At 37.7% G+C, this 26,727-nt stretch overlaps 1 protein-coding gene across 1 annotated transcript; it reads left to right on the top strand.

Moving 5' to 3' along the window:
* The first annotated feature begins 82 nt into the window (after positions 1-82).
* Positions 83-25,684, top strand: LOC121420679 (zinc finger protein Xfin-like). The gene is made up of 6 exons (XM_041615340.1): positions 83-225; positions 17,158-17,523; positions 18,499-18,610; positions 19,013-19,214; positions 23,105-23,357; positions 24,009-25,684. The coding sequence occupies exons 2-6, from the start codon at positions 17,169-17,171 to the stop codon at positions 25,682-25,684; spliced, it is 2,598 nt and encodes an 865-aa protein (XP_041471274.1). The 5' UTR covers positions 83-225; positions 17,158-17,168.
* Positions 25,685-26,727: the final 1,043 nt, after the last annotated feature.

Here is a 26,727-nt window from a genome sequence, read left to right as displayed (position 1 = left end):
GATCTTGCGCCCTCTTGGCTTAATTGTCTTTGTGCTGCTGCTAGCTAGATGTGGCTTTGTGCGGCGCCGCCCGAAGGCTAGCTCGAGGAGTAGAATTGTTTTCAAATTTCGAAGAATTCTACGCTGAGCCAAGGCTAATTTTAGCCAGAATTATCAAAAATTCAACAAGGTCAAGTGATTAAAAGGATAAACCAGTGGTTGCAGCTGTTAATACAGGTTTTAAAGGTATGTCATTCAATAACTGTCGGGTAGAAACGGTGAGAGGCTGAGTGTGAGTGACGTCCACGAGTGCATGTAACCCAGCCCGGCCCCAGGAGCTCCCGCCCGTGATCGTGAATTGAAGCGAGCGGGAGAGCTGAGCTCGCTGGGCCGGGTTTAATACGTTAGAGTGCATGTAAATCTAGACTTATGCAGAGTCAGAGACATGCCATTGGGCACTCATTCAATGAAAAAGGTTTCGATATAACCAGAGATGCCAAGCATGCGCATGCCAAGTTCAAAGGCCAGCTATGCGTGAGATTTTCTGTGAATCTGAGTGCATTCACAGACATTGTGTATGACTATGATGGGGTATCCAAACGTTCAAACTTCGCACACTTTAAAATTATTCATTAGGCTCAATTTTTTTCACAAAATATAATTTATACAAAACCAATTTAAAAAATAGTTACCACATTGACGGCAAGATCGTACACTATAAAATCATGGATGAAAATGTAAAGTAGGTCAAGGCATGGCAAGGGGTTTCGCCGTTATCGCGATCTAAAAATTCTATTCCGATCGGCGAATGCGGGCTGTGCTGGAAAACCGTTCGGAAAATGTGTGACCTAACTTCGCGCACCAAAGCTTTTGTGGAGATATAAACAAAAACTCAAGCTCAAAAAGTGAAATATTTATATCAGATTGATGGCAAAATGCTATAGAATCGGTTAGTACCAAATTTAACTCACATTTTTGATGATTTCTGCTTGCAAAATGGTGATATCGTGATGCTTGTTGATTTCTTCAAAACGGGCGCTAGCGGTGACAAATTTGCCGATCTTTTGCCAATATTTTCATGAATATTGAACTCATCCTAAAGAAACTTTCACCAAAGGGTAATTTTAGGTCGCTTTTCACGTTGGTGATGTCAGATTTTAAGGATATTAGCTAGTTTTTGAGATAATGACCGTCCGCGAAGTATGGACACGCGCGAAGTTTGGACTCACTGCCATACAATATGGGGATAGGCTGTAATTGCATGAGACAGAGATTTGAGGGGATGAACAAGAGTCCAAAATGCTTGAGTCTCACGCATAATAATGCGTGAGACTTGGTAGCTCTGTATAACCTTGTTCGGCATTATTGAGAAATTTTTAAATATGTCACCAGTGACAAATTCAGAGCTACCAAGTCTCACGCATTATGCGTGAGACTCAAGCATTTTGGACTCTTGTTCATCCCCTCAATTCTCAAATCTCTGTCTCACACAACTATTAAGTATTATTCACAGCCTATCCCCATACACATTATATACCCAGTTGTTGTGTGTCCGGACAGGTTGTGTGTACGGACGATCAGTTTTAGAAAGTCATTTGGAAATATTTACAAGCGAAGTTTCATCAATTTTTAGTAGAAAATGTTAGGAAATATTTAGAACAAAATATAAGATGATTCCTTCCATTGAATTCACATTTTTGGTGTAATCCTAAGACAAAAAAAAGAATGCTTCAAAAATATAAAGTGTCCGGAAACCCGACCCTAGCCTGGGGCGTTATGGGGAGTGAAAGTCATATACTGTACGTATGGTCACTCCCCACTAACGCCTGGATTTGCTTTACATGCCTTTCCGTAGCGGACAGGATTACCCGTGTTGAACCTCTTCTTCTTCTTCCGGGTATAGTACAGACCTCTGGGTAGAGATTTTCGTACTTTGTGCAGTGCTGAAAAACTAGTCTAGTGTGCCATGCTGCATTGCCAAACCTCAGTAATATGCTTATGAGGTTAAAGGTGTATGTACATACTAGGTAAAAGTATGTAAAACCTAGACCTAAATCACCAATTTTAGTTTTAGTTTTTCGCCCAAAGTTATGTACATGGCAAGTTTTATGTTTACTCCCATTTTGTTAATTATTTTTTACTTTTCATTCACTAATAATGATACAAATTGAAAGAAGTTAAGAGCAAGAGCGTTCACTTACCCCGTCTGTTTACTCCGCCATTTTTATTGCTTTTGTTATTGATACCTACTGTACATGTAGATACACACGTGGTAACACGCGTGCAGAGCTGCAACTTACATGTAGATTTAAAAAATACTTGCATTTGTCAATAAAAATCATGATTCGTAATATATTTGTTTCGGTTGATAAATATCGTAAAGTAATTTATATGATATTTATCGATTAAAACAAATATTTTGTAATTCCTGATATCTATCAGCAGATGCAAGTATTTTTTTAATCCAAGTTGGCACTGCCAACTTGGCACTGCCAACTTGGATTTAAAAAATACTTTGGGCGAAAAGTACAGCAAATCCAGGCATTAGTGGGGAGTGACCATATGTACAGTATATGACTTTCACTCTCCATAATGCCCCAGGCTACCCGACCCCCCATCCTACACAATGTCTGTGATCTTACTCAGATTCACAGAAAATCTCACGCATAGCTGGTCTTTGAACTTGGCATCTCTGCAAATTTCCAGGGCCAGCACTGCAGCAGTAGAGGTGCACGGCCAGCGCCAATATGGGAGACTCTCCCATATTATTGGACTCTTTTTTGGAGACTTGCAAGAGAAGTCAACTCAAAAGAAACAACACCAACAAAAGCATGATTTTTTCCACCCAAACTTTTGTCCCAATGACTGAGGTCAGAGGCCCATTTGTTTTGTGTGTGGATGACAACAAAAATCCTTATAAAAAGAAAAGTACTAAGTAGACGGTGAAAAGGCCTAGGGCGGGGTAATTTTTCATGAGGAATCTGCTTATCAATATCACATTTTTATTTGCCGCCAAGGTAATCCTTTTGCAGCAAATGTAAACAAAGAAAATAGGTCTCCCAAACTGGAGACTGTCTCTGAAATTGGATACCCAGACACATTCCCAAATTCTTTATAAAAGTCTCTGATATTGGAGATGATAAGCCAGGCCTAACTCTCTCATGGGAGACAGTCTCCAATATTGGCTGTGTGCCTCTACTGGCCAGGTCCAGGGGGGTCATTTTTTAATCTGATAATATCAGGTTAAAATATGACCCCCCTGGTAGGTGTTTCATAAAGCTGTTCTTAAGTTAAGAGTGACTTTTAGAATGATTGGTGCTCCCTTCTTTTGTCCGTCTGTGATCATTTTTGATTGACTTTATGATATGGATAAAATGTATGGATTCCAGCTATGTTCAAATAAAATGATGTACACTGTTTAGAGAGATACCTCTACACCTTTTATTTTTAATTTCTATTCTGATAAAAAATTTAAAAAATTTCGTCTTTTTTCTATCATGGACTGAAATTTCTAAAGGAAATGTTAACACCTACCAAAAAATTACTTCCCAATATTTTTTTGTACTATACTATGTTTGATAATAGAGTAATGTTTAGAGTGCAAGAACATCCAAACCAAATTAGAGTAACTTTAAAAACAAACTAGAGTGAATTTAATTTGAGTACAAATGTCCGTCCGTGATGAGAGGTAGCAGCACCCCGCCACCCCCATAAAATAAAATGGACTTTTCCGGTTCTTTCGGAATCATCAATCTTCATGAAACTAAGTTTTTGGAAACCTGAGATATCAAAGATCATTTTAAAATCAAATTTGATAGAAGTACCATAAAAAAAAATTCACCTCAATGCTAACCCTTAATCGATCATGCTCAAATGAGCTCTTACATGTAGGTTTAGAATTAGACGCCTCAGAAATTGAAGATATGTTTTGTCTCAGAAACTGAGGACATGTTTTGTCAAATATGCTAATTCAGGGGACGGAGAAAGGTAATTAACCCCACATCATAGCATTTACATTGTAGCTATTCTGGGCCCGTTGCATAAAAATTTACATGTACCATTATAACTTGCATGGAATCCTTGGTTCTGATTAGCTGTTGATTAACGTTACCATGATAGTTACCTGACTGGCTGACCCCATAAACATACATGTAGGCCAGTTAGACACCACAAATGACAACCAGGTAAAAAAAGCCTCCAAATGAAGAAGATTTGGCTAGATATGTGATGTACATATGATATGTGATATCTTCATGTGCAATTTACGTTGCTGGTTTCATCATGTACATCAGCTGACAAGCAATCAAATTCACAATTCACAATCTAATTTGAAACCTTAGGAGCTTATTTCTATGACACTATAGATTATATGGGCAATTACATGGATAATGTTCACTTTAGAGAAAAAATGAAGTTTCAGATTTCACTTTAAGCAGTCAAATTTTCTGAAAAAGTAATCTATAAAGTACCAATTTCCCATAGAATAATTGCAATATTGATAAAATTTTGTAGTTTTTTCCATCATCAAAAAAATAGAAAAGTAAATTGCAAAATGTAAAAAATGTGGCTATTTTTAAACAATTCATCTTTCCTGTCTCTACTAAAAGCAAACAAGGTCCCAGAGGTCTCTTTTAACTTTTGAATAGTTGATTAATGTTTAAAATCAACAGAAAATCATTAAATTTTATGCCATTCATCAATTTTAGAGAAATCTGTCTTCAGATTTGTGTGATTTCTTTACCATTATCAGTGTCATGTCCGTTGTTTTTTTCACTTAAAGTTTTCATACATGTAGCTTACAGGAAATCTGTCTAAAGGTACTGCAGATTCAGATTCTATGTTAGAATTAACCCCCCTGTACCATGTGTAGCAATCATTTTCCCTTTAATACCTTTTCTCATTTTCATAAAAATGGCGTAACGGACATGACAATTTGTGTAACAGACATGACGCCTTATACAGTTGTACATGTATATGACAAAAAGGCAGCATTCACAAAAACAAAATATTAGGCTGAGTGTCACAGACAGGTCAGTCTCAATTGCTTGAGGATGTAATAACTCCTAGAATCTGCATGTCATTCAAGCCATTTTTAGAAGTTAGTGAATAATGAAAATTCAGCTCTTGTTCTGGTATATTTTTCTGAGAATTAACGGTATGCCACATAATATTAGGAAAGATGCAGCTAGATCTTGCAACGTACTTACATGTAGATCACAATCTGCATCATTTGTGTTTGAACAATACAATTGATTTAAATCTTAGGTGTTTGCAGTGACAGTTTGGAGCATGATAAAACTTCAACTTGTGAATTCATGAGATCATTGATGATACATGTTGTATTGCTTCAAACTATCTGACTTTCACCAACCTCTACTTCTTCAGTGATGGCACAGGCTCACATAAAAAAAATAGTTTGTATTCAGAATCAGATATCTGTGTTACATGGTGTAGCTACATATGAATCCATGAACCTACATGTACAGTGGCACTTCTTTGCAATATCACAAAGCAAAGGGGCTGTGGAAGGAATATGGCACGATCAATAAATTATGTCATCATAGTATTTTGGTCAGCCATAATCACGATTTGAATGATGTATCTTCTTCATTTGTACACAAGCAGCGCGGACAATGCAACAAAATTAGATACAGCCACATTTGTCAGCAAGTAAGATCGTAAGATTTACAACATCCAAGATTTGATGAAAGGATGATTATACTCAGGATGATATTTAATTCGAATGAAAAATAATTTCAGAAGCAATTTACAAACATTCCAATTGCCTTTCAACTCATACATATTCGATGATTAAAAGTTGGTTCCCAGGTACTGCTATTAGATTTTAAAATACTTTTTAATGTCATTTTTTTTAATCTTAAAACTGACATTAATACTACTACATATTCTTTATCATAAAATACATTTCATAATATGTTCATCTTGGATTTATACAGGTCTGGTACATTTGTTTTCTTCTCACAAAAAATGAGATTTGGTCTTCTCAGTGTGCTGTAGTCGTAGGATAAACATTGTATAAAAATATCATGTAGGCTAGCTCTATTAAATTAATGTTACCTGCTACATATTTTTCTTAAGAATGTTAGTAAAGGTACTTTGCTGTTACAAAATTACATTCATTATTCATATTTCTTTCATTTGAAACTAAGAAGTGCTAATGAAGTTCACTTCGTAAGGGTGTCATGTCCGTTACGCTAGTGTATATTATCAAATAGAAAGCCATGAATAAAAAATAATCTTTACTATCAACTTTTTCTCTTTTAATTAGTTGTAGAGGATGGTAGTAACTGGAAAATACTCTCTATCTGTTGTTAAATGGTGTAAAAGAAATTTTTCTAAATATTTTTTTGTTTTATAAATATTGTATGAAAAGCCCCCATCTTAAAAATTTGCAAAATAATGGGAGATATTACAGATTACAAGTTATGATGTGTGTCTCTAACCTCTAGCCTTTACATGTAAAAACTATTAGACTTGTACCATATCTTGTAATAAAATAATTATATTCGCTTACAAAAAGTGGACAAAACTGTCATGTCCGTTACGCTTCGTGTGCTACGTTATAAGCTACATTGTAGAGTTGTTGTGTGAACAGGGTTTTCAGTTGGAATAGTTATGTTACTTTAATAGATGTGCTCTGCATTATTCTTGATCATGAATCCTCTCTTCTGTTAGTCATCAAAATTCCATCCTTTCTTCCATCACCTTCTTTTCCTTTCAACATACCAGATTCACTCTTCCATCCATTTCTTTTGTTCATGCTCATGTTCACTCATACTTCAATGTATATTTAGTCTTTTTTATTATAATATGGAAAAAAAAGTTTTCAAAGTTTTGGTCAAATTGATTATGACTTCGACAAATTGATGTAATTTGTTTTTCTCTGATCATACATGTAGAATTTGAAAGATACCCTTTATGATGAAACAGTTATTTTAACATGTTGATTAATTGATCGTCACTTCTTTGATCAATGTATAAAATTTTCATTGCAGAATTGATATAAAAAAATACAATATTTTTTTAAACTTCAAACGTTATATTTTGAAGTCACCATGATTGATATGAAATATACATGTAAACTTGATACAGTATGTAGGGGAAGGTGGGGTAAGTTGTGACAGTTTTTGCTTTTTGCATGTTGGAATTAATATGATTAATAATCTTGTTGAAATAAGTACCTTGCCTTGAAATTTAATTCTTCTGAAACATTTTCCACCTACATTGTATTTATAACTTTGTATCCCCACACTGAAAGTCATCGTGACCTTTGAAAAAAACGATGTCAGATGGCTCAACTTGCCCCATATATGGGGTAAGTTGAGCCACCTTCTGGGGTAAGTTGAGCCACAAAAACTATGTACAAAATGTATGAGGGGAGAACCAGCATGTCAATTTTTTGTTTAAAGTCTTTTCACTTGCTAATTCTCCATAAACACATCCTTTAAAAGGAAAAGAGCAGTCATGTATTTAAATTTGCTCCTTTCAGCCAGCATTTCAATTGATTTTAATGGTTTGTTTGTTTTTTAAGATACATTACCATAGGAATTACCATGGCTCAACTTGCCCCATGCTGTTTGGCTCAACTTACCCCAGTCCCAACTCAGTGCGATAATTTTGTATCCACACATTTATTGTGCATCCATCATATAAAAGACTATGACAAGAATGAAGATCCATACCTGGACTAATAATGTTGTTATAATGTCTTTATTATAGTTAAAGAAATGTGTGTTTATAAATCACTTATCTATTTCACACTCTTTTTTACTTTTTTGGCTGAAATTCATATTTTCCCCTCTAAAAAAATACTTTTTGTTTCAAAGTTGAAAACAATATGGTGGGGTTAGGGGTTATGCTATGGGTCATCAATACATGACACCACCACAATGTCTGACTCATTCATTATTGGCCTGGGGCTGGTGGCTCAACTTGCCCCTATGCTCAACTTACCCCGCCTTCCCCTACTTTATTCAGATATCATAATATCATGAATATCATAGTTGAAAACATACATTTTTATGTTTTATATTTTGTTTTCCTCATACATGAAGATTAATGTTAAAATGAGGACATTTTATTTGTAAGAAGAGATATTGTTTGTACAGTTGTTGTGTGAACAGGGTTTTCAGTTGGAATAGTTACATGTACATGTATGTTATACCCTTTTCATAAACCTATCCTCCAATTAGCCGCCTAAGAGTAATGCGGATAATTCAATAAATATTGCGTTCATAAACTCCGAAAATAATCCGCATTATTTTTACGAGCGCCCGTCCTGAAAAAGGCGGAAAATCGCCATGACAACTGGACACGCCCCCTCTGATGCGGTTGTGTTGGAAAAGGGTGATCTTGTGACCGCACCATGGCAATTATCCGCATTATTTGGAAATGCGTTCATAAACTCAAAATCTTATCCCGATGCCGCTATTATGCGGATAATAGCAGCATCAGAGTAATGCGGATAACTCTTGTCCTCCTCCAATTTTACGACCAAATTATACTGCTATTAGCCGCCTAATTCATAGTAATTGGGTTTATGAAAGGGGAATTACTTCAATAGATGTGTTCTGTTCTGCATTATTCTTGATCATCTCTCTTCTGTTAGTCATCAAAATTCCATCCTTTCTTCCATCACCTTCTTTACATTCCTTTCAACATGCCAGATTCACTCTTCCATCCATTTCTTTTGTTCATGCTCATGTTCACTCATACTTCACTCTTGCTATTAGTTCTTATTCTCTGATTGGTTCTCTCCCTCTGACTTATGTTCATTAATATTCATTAGCAGCTATTCACCATGTATATATGTATTTCTTTTATTTTCGATCTTTGATATTTGAATATTCATTTTTGTCCTTTGTTATATTTAAATCATGCATGTTAATATTTTATGCCTAATAAACCCTGAAGTGTAAAGTAACTCAGCCCAGGGCAGTTCATCACAGGCAATCACTGAGTGAGGTTGTCTCTGTAAGTTCTTAGAACCACGCCCTTTACCGCTCTGGCCACACTACACTATGAATACAGAATGCACTGCAAAACTGTTGTTAAACACCATTTTATGGATAGAGCATGATCTTAAGGTTAAACTAACACCAGTGCCTGGTGCATGCAATCTCAGAATTCACAGGAATTTTGATAAGCAATTGGAGGTAAAAATGCTTTGTCCATTTCGTGTCATGTCCGTTACGCTCACAAAGAGTGCAATATCTCAACAACTGTTCAATGAAACAATTTGAAATTTCATGTGTATGTAACTGATACTTAAAGGGGAATGAAACCTTTGGAACAAATAGGCTTGTGTAGAAACAGAAAAATCAAAGAATAAGAATAAAAAAAGTTTGAGAAAAATCGGACAAATAATGAGAAAGTTATGAGCATTTGAATATTGCAATCACTAATGCTATGGAGATCCTCCCATTGGCAATGCGACAAGGATGTGTGATGTCACTGATGAACAACTTTCCCTTTGGTGGACTATAAAATACCCTTAAAATGTCTCTTTTTGCTTTTTCTTATGATGATGCAAACTCTTTATCCATGATGTATTCTTAAAAAATATATATTACATGCCCTCATGTAGAAAGAACACATGATCTATGGATAGATGTGATAAAAGAGGCAATTCAAGTGAAATATATACTAAAGTAATGGGGAGAGTTGTTCATCAGTGACTTCACACATCTTTGTCGCATTGCCAATTTGCTATCTCCATAGCATTAGTGATCGCAATATTCAAATGCTCATAACTTTCTCATTATTTGTCCGATTTTTCTCAAACTTTTGTTGATCTGTTTCTTTGATTTTTCTGTTTTAACACAAGCTATCTTGTTACAATGGTTTCATTCTCCTTTAAGTTAAATGTGTCTGATAAGCTCAGTAACAATTATCAAAAGACTGCTAATTCTGCTGTATAAACCTTTGAATTACAAAAATTTGTCTGAACGTTATGTCTGTTACACTGGAATTGACCATATACAGGCCTTATCATATGTCATGGTGGTCAATGCATGGATATAATGCAGTGTAGTACATGTGTATGTACACTAACAGTACATTGTACATGTATACTGTATAGCCCCTATGGATAATTAATCCGTAAAAACCCAATAGAGGAATAAAAGCAAAGCTGCTTACTATTGTTGACCTCGTACTCTCTATTATCCAAGAACTCCATGACGATAAAACCTACATTTGGCTGAAAAAAGGCTATAAAAATTGGAAAATTTAGGTATAATTACCTTTTAACTATACAAATAATGGTTTAAAAGTGCTAATTATAGGAAAAACAAATTGCCTGCCCCCATATACATATGAATAGACACCAAAACCAAAATCAAAAGACCACCAAATAAAGAAGTTGTGGCCAAAACTGTGATTTTTTTTTTTTTTTTTTTGGGGGGGGGGGGGGGTTGGCGGCCATTTTGGATTTTGGCCCGGCACACTTTTTTCGGACCCGAGACAAAAAATATTGTCATTTCATGTTGAGATAAGGTAAAAAGAACACAAAACCTGTTCCCACATAGTAAAACCAAAAATCACCCATTTATAGCCCAGTCATATTGTTATTTAAGTCTTTCACTTTGTTAAATCACAGTACATGTACATGTAGAAGGATCTTGCTATTGACTTTTTAAAGGTATAGTTTACAGTGAATACTATATAAACTTCATGAAGGAAGTTACATTCCCATTGTGCAAAAAATACAATGAAATTGTTGTGGATATGTGTATTTACCAAGTACATGTACCTAATTGTTTACATTAGACATTTTTTTTAGGGGGGGAGTGGGGTATGTTTCCCAATCTATTGCCTAAACCTGCAACATTTGATAAGCTTAACATTTCGATGAATGGGGGTTTCCAGGGCCCCCTTTTTAGTTCCTACGATTCTTTTGAGCATTGCCAGGCTTTGAGTAAATTCCTGGTTTTTATACCTGTTAGTGTGTTAATTAGGCTTGGGCGATTCCCACCTTTCCCAGAACCGACTCTGACCTAAGGCTTCAGTTCCGAGAGGAGTCTACTCCACCATCACTTACATGTACACACTAGTGAACTACATGTATGAGATACATACTGAGCTCTTTTCGTGTCCATAAAATGAATGGAGCTACTGAGTAGGGGAGAACATGGGGTAAGTTGAAACATTGTAAGTTTCTTTAACGCCTGTAAAATAAATTTATGCAATACTGCCCTCAATTTATTGCAATAATAATTCAACACTGTTGTATTATTAATAGCAATAAATTGAGGGCAGTATTGCATGAATTTATTTTACAGGCTCTAAAGAAACTTACATGTTTCAACTTACCCCATGTTCCAACTAACCCCGGTCTCCCCTACACTAGCAAGATATCCTCCTCTCTTTCTCTCTCCCTCCCTCTTTCTGTAGTCCTCTCTTCGTACCTTTTTCATTAACCCGTCCTCCAATTATCCTCCTAAGAGTAATGCGGATAATTCAATATAATTTGCATTTACAAACTCCAAAAATAATCCGCACTATTTTTTTTATGAGCTTTTTTACGACCTTTTTCATAAACCCTTCCTCCAATCATCCGCCTAAGATTACTGCGGATAATTCAATTTACAATTTTTTTTACGAGCGCCCGACCTGAAAAAGGCAGATAATTGTCATGACTACTGCACACTCCCCCTCCGATGGGGTTGCATTGCAAAAGGGTGACCTTGTGACCGCGCCATGGCAATTATCTGCATTACTTTAGAAATGAGCTCATTAAGTCAAAATCTGGTCCCGATGCTGCCATTATGCGGGTAATTGCAGCATCGGAATAATGCGGATAACTCTGGTCCTCTGATTTTACGACAAAATTATGCTGCTGTTATCCCCATAATTGGGTTTATGAAAAGGGTATTGGAGGAGAGCAATTATGTGGTCAGTAGATAAGAGAAGCCATACATTGTACATGGACATGTTCTGTTTGGAATAGTCTGCCTGCACAGCCCATACACTAATACATTAAATACACTAATACACTAAAGAGCCATGGTCAGGCACAACTGCACATTAATCTATCTTGTGTATTAGATTTCCATACACTGATTTTAAGGCTGCAATTATATACTAAGTCTGGAATTCCCTTCAAAGGGGTTTTTGTGGGTTGTTATAAAACGGAATCGGTTCTATTGTAGAGTGGATCCCTCAGGCTCCAGTAATGAGCCTTGAAAGAATGGTGGTCGACCCCTCGCTCTGGTGACAAGAATCGGGTAGACTCGATTACTCAGCTCTGATGCCCAAGCCTAGTGTTAAAGGAGAATGAAACCATTGGAACAAGATACATGTAGCTTGTGTGAAAACAGAAAAATCAAAGAAACAGATAAACGTAAGTAAAAAAAAAATCGGACAAATAATGAGAAAGTTATGAGCATAAGATCACTAATGCTATGGAGATAGCAAATTGGCAATGCGACAAAGATGTGTGATGTCACTTGTGAACAACTTTCCCATTAAGTATATATTTCACTAGAATTGCCTCTTTTATCATATCTATCCATAAATAATGTGTTCTGTTTACATGAGTGCATGTAATACATATTTTTTAAGAATACATCATGGATAGAGAGTTTGTATCATCATAAGAAAAAGCAAAAAGATACCATAGCCTAGCATTAGTGATTGCAATATTCAAATGCTCATAACTTTCTCACTATTTGTCTGATTTTTCTCAAACTTTCTTTATTCTTTGATTTTTCTGTTTCTACACAAGCCTATTTGTTCCAAAGGTTTCATTCCCCTTTAATGTGTGATACAATTTTTGTTTTTGGTTTACAAGTTTGGTTTACAAGTAGGGGAAGGCGGGGTAAGTTGTGACAGTTTTTGCTTTTTGCATGTTAGAATTGATATGATTAATAATCTTGTCGAAATAAGTACCTTGCCTTGAAATTTAATTCTTCTGAAATATTTTCCACCTATATATAACTTTCTATCCCCACACTGAAAGTCATCGTGACCTTTGAAAAAAAACGATGTCAAATGGCTCAACTTGCCCCATATATGGGGTAAGTTTGAGCCACCTTCTGGGGTAAGTTGAGCCACAAAAACTATGTACAAAATGTATGGGGGAGAACCAGCATGTCAATTTTTTGTTTAAAGTCTTTTCACTTGCTAATTCTCTATAAATACTAGCATCCTGTAAAAGGAAAAGAGCAGTCATGTAAATTTGCTCCTTTCAGCCTGCATTTCAATCAATTTTATGGTTTGTTTGTTTTTTAAGATACATTACCATAGGAATTACCATGGCTCAACTTGCCCCATGCTGTTTGGCTCAACTTACCCCAGTCCGAACTTAGTGCGATAATTTTGTATCCACACATTTATTATGCATCCATCATATAAAAGACTCTGACAAGAATGAAGAACCATACATGGACTAATAATTTTGTTATCATGTCTTTATTATATTTAAAGACGTGTGTGTTTATAAAGCACTTATCTATTTCACACTCTTTTTTACTTTTTTGGCTGAAATTCATATTTTTCCCTCTAAAAAACTACTTTTTGTTTCAAAGTTGGAAACAATGTGGTGGGGTTAGGGGTTATGCTATGGGTCATCAATACATGACGCCACTACAATGTCTGACTCATTCATTATTGGCCTGGGGGTGGTGGCTCAACTTGCCCCTATGCTCAACTTACCCCGCCTTCCCCTACTGTATAGATGAAATGTGAAATTTGACAGTTCTCATCAATGTTGCATGGATCTAAAAGCTGTGTCTTTCTAATTTTAATAGTTCAGTTTCAGTTTAGAAGCCAGAGTTTATTTTTGTTGATTGCTTAAGAAAGAAATTAAGAAAGAGAATTATTGAACAAATTATGAAGAAAATTGAAATTCAACAGATATGAACTAGCTTTGCTTGCACTGACCAGAATAGAAATAAATAAAACTACATGTACATGGCTGCATGAGATGGGGGGGGGGGGAGGGGAGGGGAGGGGTAGCCTAGTGGAGGAGACCCTTATCATTTTAACTTTTTTTAGGGGAGGGGGGGATTGGAGAAGGAAAAGGTTTAAATAGTCAATACAAAACTGATATGTAAATTGGTGTATTGTCACAAACTTCCAGGTGGACAGTCAATGCAATATTAAATTACTATTGGAATACATGTAGTTGCTATGACCCCCCCCCCCCCAAGTAAGTAAAAGATACATGTCTATTTTGATAACTTAATATGTGAAGTATGATGAAACTTTTATGATTAAAAAAGTTTTACATAAAGGTACAGTATCAAGAAAATTATGCCTTTGAAAATCATATAGCACTGGTAAATTATGTTAATGTGTATTGTCAGTTACCGACAAGACACAAGACAATACACAAGTGATGATAAAACTGTTCAAATCAAAGAAAGGAATTAAGAAAAAGAAAAAAAAAAATATTTTACTGTTCCTGTTAACTCGGGTACCCTTCCACATCAAGCTCACTTTCATATGAAGCCCTGCACAGAAGACACAATGCAATGATTCCACACATTTGACTTCCATATCTCTATGGCAAATTAAGTGTAATGTCAGTAATACCAGCATGATGTTGGAAAAATTATCATAGCCCCCAAAAGACAAAAACAAATTGTTTAGTATTTTGACACATCTTAACCTAGTAACGGAGGTATTCAAATTATCACTCTTATCTACACTGGGACATGAGATATTTCCATTTTACTGAACACCCTGAAATTGCATGTCCTTTGGCGTGATGTCAGTTACCGAAACATTTTTGCTTGCTGATGGGTAAAAAAATGTGGTTAAATAGGAAAATTTAGTATCAGAGTATACAGCAATGTTCACTTTATTATCTCTATCAAAAGCAAACTCCCATTATTGTTTAAGAGATACACACAATGAAAGGTGTAAAAACATTGTGCCGGGTATAATGTCAGTTAACGTGAAAATGCCTACGGGTGTTCCAACTGAGATTATTGCTAAACAAAAGGTTATGCCGAGGTATTTGGCATTACCTTTTTCTTCCAGAGCTTGGCCGTGGATGAAGTACCTGTTGTGTGGAAAGATTTTCTTTCTTGTAATGTGTAAAACATGGTACTTTCCTGGATGGAATGTCATACCCCAGTCCCTCTCCCATTGGTGCAGGGTATCAAGATCCTTCTGCAGATCTTTGGCATGTTCTCGTGAACTGATGGGATGGTATGGGGCACAGTCATCAGCAAAAAGACGAACTGAAGAGCCATTGGTCACATACTCTGGAAGTCATTTATGTACAGGAGAAAGAGTAAAGGACGACGACACTCCCCTGCGGTACTCCTGAGAGGACAAGTGCTGGTTCTGATGTTGCTCCATCAGTAACATTTTGTTGACTACATGTACATTGAGACAAAAAGTTAGCGGCGGCCGCGGCGTCAACATCAAATCTTAACCTGAGGTTAAGTTTTTGAAATGACATCATAACTTAGAAAGTATATGGACCTAGTTCATGAAACTTGGCCATAAGGTTCAATCAAGTATTGCTGAACATCTTGTTAGAGTTTCATGTCACATGACCAAGGTCAAAGTTCATTTAGGGTCAATGAACTTAGACCATGTTGGGGGAATCAACATCAAAATCTTAACCTGAGGTTAAGTTTTTCAAATGTTATCATAACTTGAGAAATATATGGACCTAGATCATTAAACTTGGACATAAGGTTATCAAGTATCACCAAACATCCTGCATGAGTTTCACGTCACATGATCAAGGTCAAAGGTCATTTAGGGTCAACAAACTTTGGCCGAATTGGGGGTATTTGTTGAATTACCATCATAACTTTGAAAGTATGTTGGTCTAGTTCATAAAACTTGGACATAGAGTAATCAAGTATCACTGAACATCCTGTGCACATTTTAGGTCACATGACTGAGGTCAAAGGTCAATGAACTTTGACCATAATGGGGGTATCTGTTGAATTACCATCATAACTTTGCAAGTTTATTGATCTTAAAACTTAGACATAAGAGTAACCAAGTATCACTGAACATCTTGTGCGAGTTAAAGTAGTTTTCAAAGTCAGCACTGCTGCTATGTTAAATCGCGTGATGCAGGTGAGACGGCCAGAGGCATTCCACTTGTCTTGTTTGATCCATACAAAACACTCCACAAAATGGAACTCCTTGATACAACTCATATTTTAGCGGTAAAGATAATAACCAATCCATATAATGAGGACACCATTACATGTATAAGGGGTATGAAATTTCCTACAACTTTACTACACAATATTTTGTGGATAAAATAACCGTTAGAGAGTTACAAGTAATTGTAATCATGACTATTAAAAGGAGTGAATACGACTTGCAATCCCAAAATAAATGTGGCATAGGGGGGTTTTGTGGCTGGCACAGGGGATTAGCATCGGATCAGCACTGTGGCGTTGGGATAGTAGTGTGCATGGCATGTTAAGAGTTAAGGGATGTTACTCACCCGGCTGGCACACTATTCACAAATGCTCTAGCATAATAAGTCACCAAGAAGACCGAAGTAGCCAATGGCTTGATTGTGACAACAACTATAACATCCATGCACGAACATAACAAAAAGAAAATGGATATTAGCAAATAAATAGATACAGATAATTATATACAAACAAATAAATACAATTAAGTTTGTGAAAACTCAGCACTCGGCAAGTTAACCCTAAATCTCCCGGGGTATTTTGATTCTTGTCGTTCCGGGGGGGAGGGGGGGCATAATAGCCCCCCTTAAGATCTCAGCCGCGGATTGCATGATCGCAAAAAAAAATTGGCATGATGGTAGAGAATGACGTAATCTAAGCAGTTGCATTGGTAAATTTCATTGAATTCATATATTTTTATTTTATGTGAATTAATTATGCTAATATATTCATGAAATCATACTTTTTGCTCTGATTCACTATGAAATAAAGCTCCTAGAATGCAATTTTTGGGTGAAAATATTCTTTATAGTATTCCTAGCAATTGTGAATGAAAAGAAACCTGAAAGAGTTCCATATGCACCCCCCACCAAAAATGACAAGATTGTTGAGACTTCCGGCAGTACCTCATTCAGATAATGTTTTAGCTCTGTGTCCTCTTTGATGTTACCAGCTTTTAATAATGAATAATAATCATGCATCTTTCCTGTACAAAACATTATAAATCACCCTGATTTATTTATTTTTTTTACTCTAGATCACGAAAGGATGGACTACAACAGCTATGTCCATCAAAACCAGAATGTGGGCCAGGGCACCCAGGACCAGTATTTTGTGATTCACTCGGGGGGACTCGGTCCGAGCGAAGATAGCCTTGCCATGCTGAGCACCGCTTCGGACGATGCCGTGACTAACCAGATCCAGAGCAACCAAGGCGATCTATCGCACCTTCCAATACTGACGTACTCGGGAGAAGAGTATGTGATGTATGTGAAAGAAGAGGTGAAGGAAGAGGAGGAGGAGGAAGACGAGGCGAAAGAAGCGGAGACGGGAGAGAGGGACGAAGACTGTGACGGAGATGACCATGAAGACATCAACGACATCCTTAGGAATGTAATGCAAGGTAAACGAGGTTGTTCTTTAATAATAATAATGAGATAATATTGGCCCAGGGTATCCACTTCAGTTCTGAAAACTTGTTCTCCCAGCGAGCCCTGCAATTACTACTCCAAATTTAGCTGGGCTAACTAGGCGCTCAAAAATTCAAGGAATTTCTTCCTACCGGGTACCCATTCACCTCATCTAAGTTGAGCGCATCAAAATTGGGATGCATTTCTTGCTGAAGGAAATTACGCCATGGCTGGGATTTGAACCCACGACCCTGACTAATCCACTGAGCCATAACGCTCCACTTCAGCATGTCACAGACACATTTTTGTGCAATTGTACATCTGTATATGTATGATGATGATTCATTTTCTCTGTAATGCTCGTCATCAGTGCAGAAGATTGTCCTTTGTTCAGGGGGGGGGCATCTATCACTGCTTCACCCCCCCCCCCCCTTCACAAGATGATCCTCTTCACCAATGCCCATGACCAGGGGCCAGTTGCATAAAACATTTTTACCTGAGAAAACTCTGGTAAAAACTGAAAACTGAAAGGTTAGTCTGATTTCTGCCATTGACTGTAACACAGGGCAAAAACTCCGGTAAAAACAACCCGAGGTTTCTCAGGTAAAAAGTTTCATGCAACGGGCTCCGGCATAATAACCATGATGATACAGATTCAAAGTGCATAAAGTGTTCATTTGAATGATTTCTTCACAATAGTTGGCAGAAAGAAAAAAATTGTTATGGTCTAACGTTACAACTGTAGATACAGTAGTTTTTACTACATTTACATTACCCCCCCCTCACCCCTCGAAGGTGACAGTCCTTTAGTGCAAAATAATGATGACAGATTAACCACAATTTAAAAAAAGCAACAATTTTTTCTTAACTAATCTAAAGCTATCTGTAGTGCATGAGCCCAATTGAGTGCTGCCAATTTGTTTATATAAATGTACATGTAAATGCCATTTTCTTCTTTGACTTTTCAGTACCAAGTTTACGGTCTCTGTCCCCAACACCTTCAGAAGGGGAATCCCCCGCATCCATGACCCAGAGACGACCTTTAGCTGAGAAGCAATCCCACAATTCCACTGTTCCAAGGTAGAGTGAAAATGTGCTCATGAAATTTATTTTGTACATATTAGTAATAGTAATAGCTAATTGATATAATTAATGGGTTTTCTTTTGAATTCGGGGAGATCGGGGTTAGTTGGAACGCGATTTTTTAAAAACAGATTGAGTTGAGATATTGATTGTATCTAGGCATTTAATATGTAATCTTTTTCTCCATCTTTATATTTTCATTATTTCTGATCTTCCTTACTAAATGTTTTTTCTCTCTTTTGATGTATTTATGACTTTTATGTCATGTCACTTTCTTCATGTATTCATTGTGCAATGAATATTCAAGTATTATCCAAAAAATATGAATTTACATGATCAAATAGCACTATACATGAATCTGAATCTTAATTTGAATATACTACTCTTTGATATCAACAGTTTTGCAATACGGTCCAATCCCAAGCTCAGCATCCGTGCCAGCCTTCCCCCAGGGTTCGGCTATAAGTTTTCGAAGAAGAAAAAAGACTACATTAGTGGTGTCGTCAGCAAACGCGTCATCGACAGGGGGCAATGTTTCGGCCCGTATAATGGATCCCTCACAGACGAGAAAACGGGACAAGATATAGGATCTACGTGGGAAGTGAGTGTATATATAGTCTATCAAACTGCAACACAGACCCTGATTGAAACTTAGATCATTATTATTATTATTTGTTTGGCATCACCTGTGCCTGGGAGGCGAAAAGCGAACTGAATCAATGTGACCCGCAGGTCTCTCCTCCCAATATAACTAATTGGGGGGAATGCAGGTGGACCACTACACCGGGGTTTCCCCCTACTCTTATACGAATAGTGCAATGGGTTCTTAACTTGCAAAGGTGGTGACTCTCCTCTACACAGGGCCTCCATTTAACATCCTATCCGAGGGACGGTGTGTTTTCCATTGTAACACAGCCTGCATCTATGAAACATGGGAGAGACGTTTACACACAACGCACTGGCTTCAGTCATCCGCCCGGGGTGGACTCGAACTCACGATCTTTGGTTCGACGGGCAGACGCGTTACCGACTGAGCCAACACCGCTCTCTATTCAATTCATTGTTGGGTCTTAATGCAAGACTAGTGATGTAAAGTTTGCTGTTTCTATTTCAATGTGACAGGGCCGTCAGTACACGTGTCATTGTAGGCTGTGTATGTAGAGTGCTTAACCCTGAAAAGAGTTGGGGGGGGCTTATTCAACCCCCCCCTCAATATTTTTCGCGATAAATCTGCCGCGCAAAATTTTTTGACCGCGTCGCTCGCTGACATTTTACTCTTAAGTCTCGCGCAACTTTTGAGACCAAAATTGTGACCCCCGGGTACGCGGTTCGGAAATTACGCAACATTTCGAAAGTGCATGCAGACCAAACATTACTAAAAAATGTGAATTTGTGTACAAATCCAATGCAAATAGTGTTTTAGCAAAAATTAATAAATGTATCATTATTTTTCCTTTTTTATTAATTCTATCTTTTTTATGGTCAAAATAAAGTCCCCGACAATTTCCATTGAAAAAACAATAAAAACAAAAAGTCGATAAATAGAGAAATACATAAGAAATTTATAAAACAATAGAATACATAAAAAAAATGTGATGTTGAAATTTTTTTTTATGAATTACAGATGCCTATCTAGAGTATGTGAAACAAAAATTAGCATTTCAGGGGCATTATTTTATTAATTAGAGCAAACTTATGATTTTACGCATAAATTAGCATAATTAATGAGACATGAGATTTTTTGCAGAATTTGATGTTATAGTTTTGTAGATAATGCCATGGGTAACGCGTGTGCCATTTTTGTTGCGCTTGCGCGATCGACGGCCGAGATCATAAGGGGGGGCTGAATCAGCCCCCCCTCCTCCCCCAGTCTTCTTAGGTGTCGAAAATAGCCCAGTCTATTTAGGGTTAACACTAAAAGGACGGGGGGGGGCATGATGGCCCCCCTCGAAGCTTTGCGCGATATTTTCCGAATCGCAAAAAGGTAGCACTGAAAAATTTTATGACTTTTTCTTTGGAGTCTCATGTAACTTTTGAGGCCAAATTCGCAACAAACGGGTTTAGCATCGGGACACTACGTGACTTTTTACAAGACAATGTTCTGAAAGTGACTAATTTTTATACTTTGTATAAAAGTCTAGATGGAAAATGAAATTCATTTTAGGGTGATTATTTTTCATGCTAATTGGTCTGTATTTACTTTAGGGTTAAATTTAGTTGATTAATTTTCATTGAATAAACAATAAAAACTTAATATGAAAAAACAAAGAAATACATTAGAAAATCTAAAAACAAAGAAATACATATTAAAGGAAAAAGATGACTTTCGCATTTTTACTTTGTGGAAGCCTTTAAATCAGTTTAATAAGATGACATCTGGAAAAAAAAGAAGAAAATTAATTAGTGAAATTGGGAGTTAAATTGCAAATTAGGTTTTCAAGAGTAGATTTGTATACCGTACTTTATTTATAGTGTATGAATAAAAATCTAATTATTTTCATTTTTTTGTACTGGCTTGTAGTGCATTTGGTAAAGAATATACATGCCAAATTTTGGAGTGATCATGCAAACAGCAGCCAAAATCAGAAGGGGCCATTATACTCCCCTCCTTGTCCTCAATATGTCTCAAATAGCCCAGTCCATTTAGGGTTGACTTACGTGTGGGGTTTGCACAACTGACTATAGACAGTCTGTTCGGTGTAATAGGGTCTTGTTCATTTGTGATCATGAAGGGGCTACCAAAAATTACACATTTGGGTATTCAATAGACCAGTTTGTAGTTACCCAACGGACAATTTTGTTCAAATGACCTTTCATTTCTTTCCTTATGATAGGCAGATTTGAAAGCAAGATATTATATATGCATGCCTGACATAGCGGGATGAATAAATTGAGTAGACCAGGTGACTAGACTAGCACATCAATTAACACTCTATGAACATTTCTACTTTGAATGCATTTTAAAGCATGTTCTACAGCGTATAGGCTTACTTGGCAAACTGTGAAAAACCAGTCATTCATGGATGCATTGTTTTTTTTGTGGATATATTATTATTATTTGTTTTGGCGTCACCTGTGCCTGGGAGGCGAAAAGTGAACTGAATCACTATGACGCGCAGGTCTCTCCTCCCGATATAACTGATTGGTGGAATGCAGGTGGACCACTACTCCGGGGTTACCCCCTACTCTTATACGAATAGTGCAGTGGGTTTTAACGTGCAAAGGTAGTGACTCTCCTCTACACGGGGCCGCCATTTAACGTCCTATCCGAGGGACGGAGTGTTTTCCATTGTAACATAGCCTGCATCTATGAAACATGGGAGAGACGTTTACAGACAAAGCACTGGCTTCAGTCATCCGCCCGGGGTGGACTCGAAGCCACGATCTTTGGTTCGACAGGCAACCGACTGAGCCAACACCGCTCTCTTAAAAATAACCTTCGCCCGATAAATGAAAAACACAATTCAAAATAATATATGAATAATGAAGACATCAAAGTTAGCGCTTATCTCATTAAATTTAAACCACCATGTCTCTTTAGTCCCAACGACCTTCCTCTGATCATGCGCAGAATCTTCTGATCATGGAACTACAAACTTGCTTTAATATTATCAAGGCTTCAAGGTCATTGACAGCCATTTTTGGGGGGGATTTAGTGCCTCACTTGCCTCGGAGATTTGTTGTGCGCTCCCCCCCCCCCATTTTGGCTGCAATTTACATGTAGAAATATATAGGATGGGGGGGACCTAATGCTACGCACTTTATTTACAAACAATTATAAAGACTTTATCCCAATTTTGATATTTGAACAAATTGTCTTTCTCTGATTATCTCAATATTTGTCTCAAAATCACTGCTCTGATGGAAATAAAATTCAGGAATATCTTATGGATCGTACGTATACAACTTGCTGTGTTCTATTGCATGAGCTTCCCTATGAAGAAGTATATTTTGGTCATTTTTAATGCTAAAACCTAGTTAACATAAGCCAATCACCGAAAAAATTATAAAGTGAAGTTATCGACTGAACATCTCTAAAATTACATCATTTTTTTAAGGTCACCTATTATCTAAAACCCTTGTTTTTTAATTACATGATTGGAACCGGTATTCCGGCTTTATTCTGGTATATGCATGTTCATGGTGAAGCCAGTATTCCATTTTTTGGGGTTCAAAGGGTTAAAGAATGCTAAACATGTCTCAATTAAAAAAAAAGTGAGGGAGACACACCCGTCATCGAGCAGACAAATTTACGTCGTGCAATTGGGAGTCTTTTTTTTTTCATTTTCAAATGTTGGCACTTGGCAGGCCTGTCATTGGTCTACCAGTATGCATTTGAACCTGCCATTTTCTGATGCAATTTCCTTCTCACAGCTGACCAATAAAATCAAGAAATACATAAGAAGGGCACTTTTAAATTCTCTTGACAAGTATTACCTATTAAAGAACTGAATTTCATTAAAGTTTGAACCTTTTTTCCCTTGATTTCAGCTTTGCCTTCGGGGAGTTGTATGGTACTACCTTGACGGCAGGAACGTCAGCCATAACAACTGGTTATCCTACATCAGTCCAGCAAGAACCAAAGCTGAGCAGAACCTAGAGGCCTTCCAGCATTACGGAGATATCTATTACAGAGCGATAGGTAACATCCAACCTGGTACAGAACTCAAAGTCTTCTATTCAGATGAATACAAGGAGAAGATAGGTTGCAAAATAAAACTGGACGATCTGAAGTACCAAAGAGGTAGGAAAATGAAGATACCTAAAATATGGAGCATTTTTTTCCATAGCCATGTATTTATATCCTCTTTTGTAAAGTGCTTGTCACCATAATGATGTATTTGGTCCTTTTTCATTATAATATCAGTATAATACCATTAATGATATTAATAGTAATCCATATTTTATTGTTCGAAATAGAAATCCTCTGAAAATTCATTTTTCCCAATTGATCATGGGCCCAGCTGCCACGGTGCAGCGCCAGATTGACATTGTTCTGTCTCTTGAATCATTTGAATGCCTAACATTGTAGCAGCAACTCCCCCATCTTTTAATGTCTTTTGGTCTGACGCAGCCAGGGCTGGAACTCCTGACTTCCGGATTGATGCTCTACTAACTGAGCCAAGACACCGGTTGATTTCTACTTGAAATAAGATTATGACCAACCTATTACTTACCAACAGCAGTCACTTCTGGGGAGTATTTCATCAACATTTGTCATCATGGCTTAAAGTACTTTGAGTATTTGTTAATTTTTAGATTGATCATTCGTTATCAGAAAAAGATAAGGTATACCCCTCAGGTTTTTTATCAATGGAAATGTCCTACTTTCAACATTGTGAAATCATCCCTTTAATTGCTTCATTATTGTGTCATCCCCTGTCTTCCTTTCCAGGTACCGATGACTTCCAGTGCATGGAATGCAATGCCAGGTGCAAGACCTCAAAGTTGATGTTGAGACACATGGAGTTCAATCATGAGCAGCAAGAACAGGCTACCAATCAACAAGAAACCTCTGGTAGACAGTCAGCATGGGGCGCCGCTTCTGCTTCGGATCAACTCCTTCACTTTGCCAGGGAGGCCTTGTCCAAAAACAATGCTGCCCAAACAACCTGTGAGAGCGCTGCATCCGAGAAGGATGTGGTCAGGGAAAATAGGTCCATGCTGAAGGATAGATTACTAAGTGGAGGCCATCTCAAACAGAGCATTACGCATTCTTCAAGATGTGGCAGAGAGGCTGAGGCAAGGAAACATTCTATGATTTACAGCAGCAAGGACGCATCGATGGTCGATAAAGATGCTATGTCGTCAGGACCAGTCGCTTCTGTAGGACCTAATTTAGAGTGTCCAACCTGCGGTAAGAGCTTCCAGAATGAAGGTATGCTGGCTTCCCATGAGTTGTTCCACCGAACAACCATCAAAGAGTTCATTTGCGATGTATGCAGCAAGGTTTCCAAGACATTCCAAGAGCACGTCAGACATCGGAACACCCACGCAGAGCATCTGAATCACTGTTTCCTGTGTGACAGCAAGTACCGTTATGTGTCCAGTTTGTACCGGCATTTAAGGAATGCACACCATATTAAAAAGCTACGGGAGAAATACTTCTGTCGGCTGTGCAAGGAGACATTGCCTAACCAAACAATCATGATTGCACACCGGACTGAGTGTGCACCAAGGAAACGATGTGTTGATAAGGAAGAGTATCAGTGGAGACGGGAAGAGGCTGAAGCAGAGAGGCGATCAGAGGCTATGAAAAGCCGTAGACAAGCAACTCAAGGTTCTACTAATTATTATGCCAAGGAAGTTGCCACTGATGAAGAAGAATCTGATGATCACGAGCCTCATTCAGGGGAAGATAATGGAAGTTGGATGGGCGAGGTGGAAGAGCAGAGATCTGAGGAAGGAATGGACTTGAGCAGTGTGGACAGTACTTCAAGCATCAAAGACACTGATGTTGCTGATTTACAGCTTAGACATCATCAAGAAGACTCTGATAAACTTGGCAAGATGATTGATTATTATGACAGACCACGTCCTTTTCGTTGCAAATATGATTCTTGCCCTAGGAGCTACACCACCCACCAAGATCTCTACAGTCACATCCGCAATGTCCACAGACCTCAAACCAAGAAGAAATTGGATGGCAACCAATGCCCTAGGACTTTCGCATCTCAGAAAGGATTCAACAACCACAAAGTGGATCACACAGGCACCAAACCCTTCAAATGCAAGCCATGTTCCAAGTGGTTCCACACCGCGGAGCGCCTCTACAGGCACAATCACAGAATACACAAGAATCGCACCAAGACGCACGAGTGCGAGGTCTGCGGCAAGAAGTTCCTGGAGGAATTCGCGTTGAAGAAGCACGAGCAGCGTCATCGAGGGGAGAGAAACTATGCGTGTGATATTTGCGAAAGTACCTTCACCTCCAAGCACTGTCTCCAGACCCATATGGTGAAACACACAGGAGAGAAACCTTTCTCATTGAACCTCTCCCTAGTTCGTCATGCTGCTACACATGATTCTCTGGACGGAGCAAGCAATATTGTTGACAGAAGCTTCATGTGAGAAATGACCAAACACATCTCAAGAAGGAGGCAAAAAATAAATATTTCTTCTTATTTTCGGGGACTACTTCTCACAACCAAATGCCTTAATCTGTAGTGAAAGGGGAAGTGTGGCAGCTTTTGATTTTCCTTGGCTCTCTTGAACATTTCAGGGTTGAATGGATTGCCTCAACAGGAGTGCCCCCAGCACCCATGATTTTCCCTGGTGAGAAGTCTCAACTTGACTGGATTCTTATCTCAAAAATCATCTACATTTTCAATATTTTGGGGTCTTCAGTTATTGCAAAGTTATGAAAATCACTGATATGATGATGGAGGAAATGTGAATTTCTGCCATGAGATTAAAAAAAAATTCAAGAGAATAAGGAAATACAAGGCAAAAGCATTTTTGTGTCCCGCCCACTTATGAAAAATAACCAGAAATATCATGATTTTACAAGGGCATGCAAGAGAATTATATTGAAACTTCATTGTGAAATGACTGGGATAGAATAACACTTGTCATAAGAGCCTTGCACGTAAACTTTAATGTTGACTTGAAAATGACCTTTGACCTTACCATGTGACCTCCGACTGTAGCATAACATGCGGGTCCCCCAAATCCATCTACCATCCAAGTTTGGTTGAAAAGCGACTTACGGTTGCGAAGTTAGGTGTCCTGCATGTAAACTTTAAGGTTGACCTGAAAATGACCTTTGACCTTACCATGTGACCTCTGACTGCAGCATAACATGCAGGTCCCCTAAGTACATCTTCCATCCAAGTTTGGTTGAAAAGCGACTTACGTTTGCGGAGTTAGGTGTCATAAGAGAGTCTTGCATGTAAACTTTAACGTTGACCTAAAAATGACCTTTGACCTTATCATGTGACCTCCGACTGCAGCATAACATGCAGGTCCCCCAAGTCCATCTACCGTCCAAGTTTGGTTGAAAACCGACTTACGGTTGCGGTGTTAGGTGTCCTGCATGTAAACTTTAACGTTGACCTGAAAATGACCTTCGCCCTATCCATGTGACCTCTGACTGCAGCAAGACGTGCAGGTCC

The sequence above is a fragment of the Lytechinus variegatus genome, chromosome 8 (assembly GCF_018143015.1).
Source record: "Lytechinus variegatus isolate NC3 chromosome 8, Lvar_3.0, whole genome shotgun sequence".
In the NCBI taxonomy this organism is placed as follows: domain Eukaryota; kingdom Metazoa; phylum Echinodermata; class Echinoidea; order Temnopleuroida; family Toxopneustidae; genus Lytechinus; species Lytechinus variegatus.
Note: the sequence above shows the minus strand (reverse complement) of the source record. Positions and strands in the feature narration are given on the sequence as shown.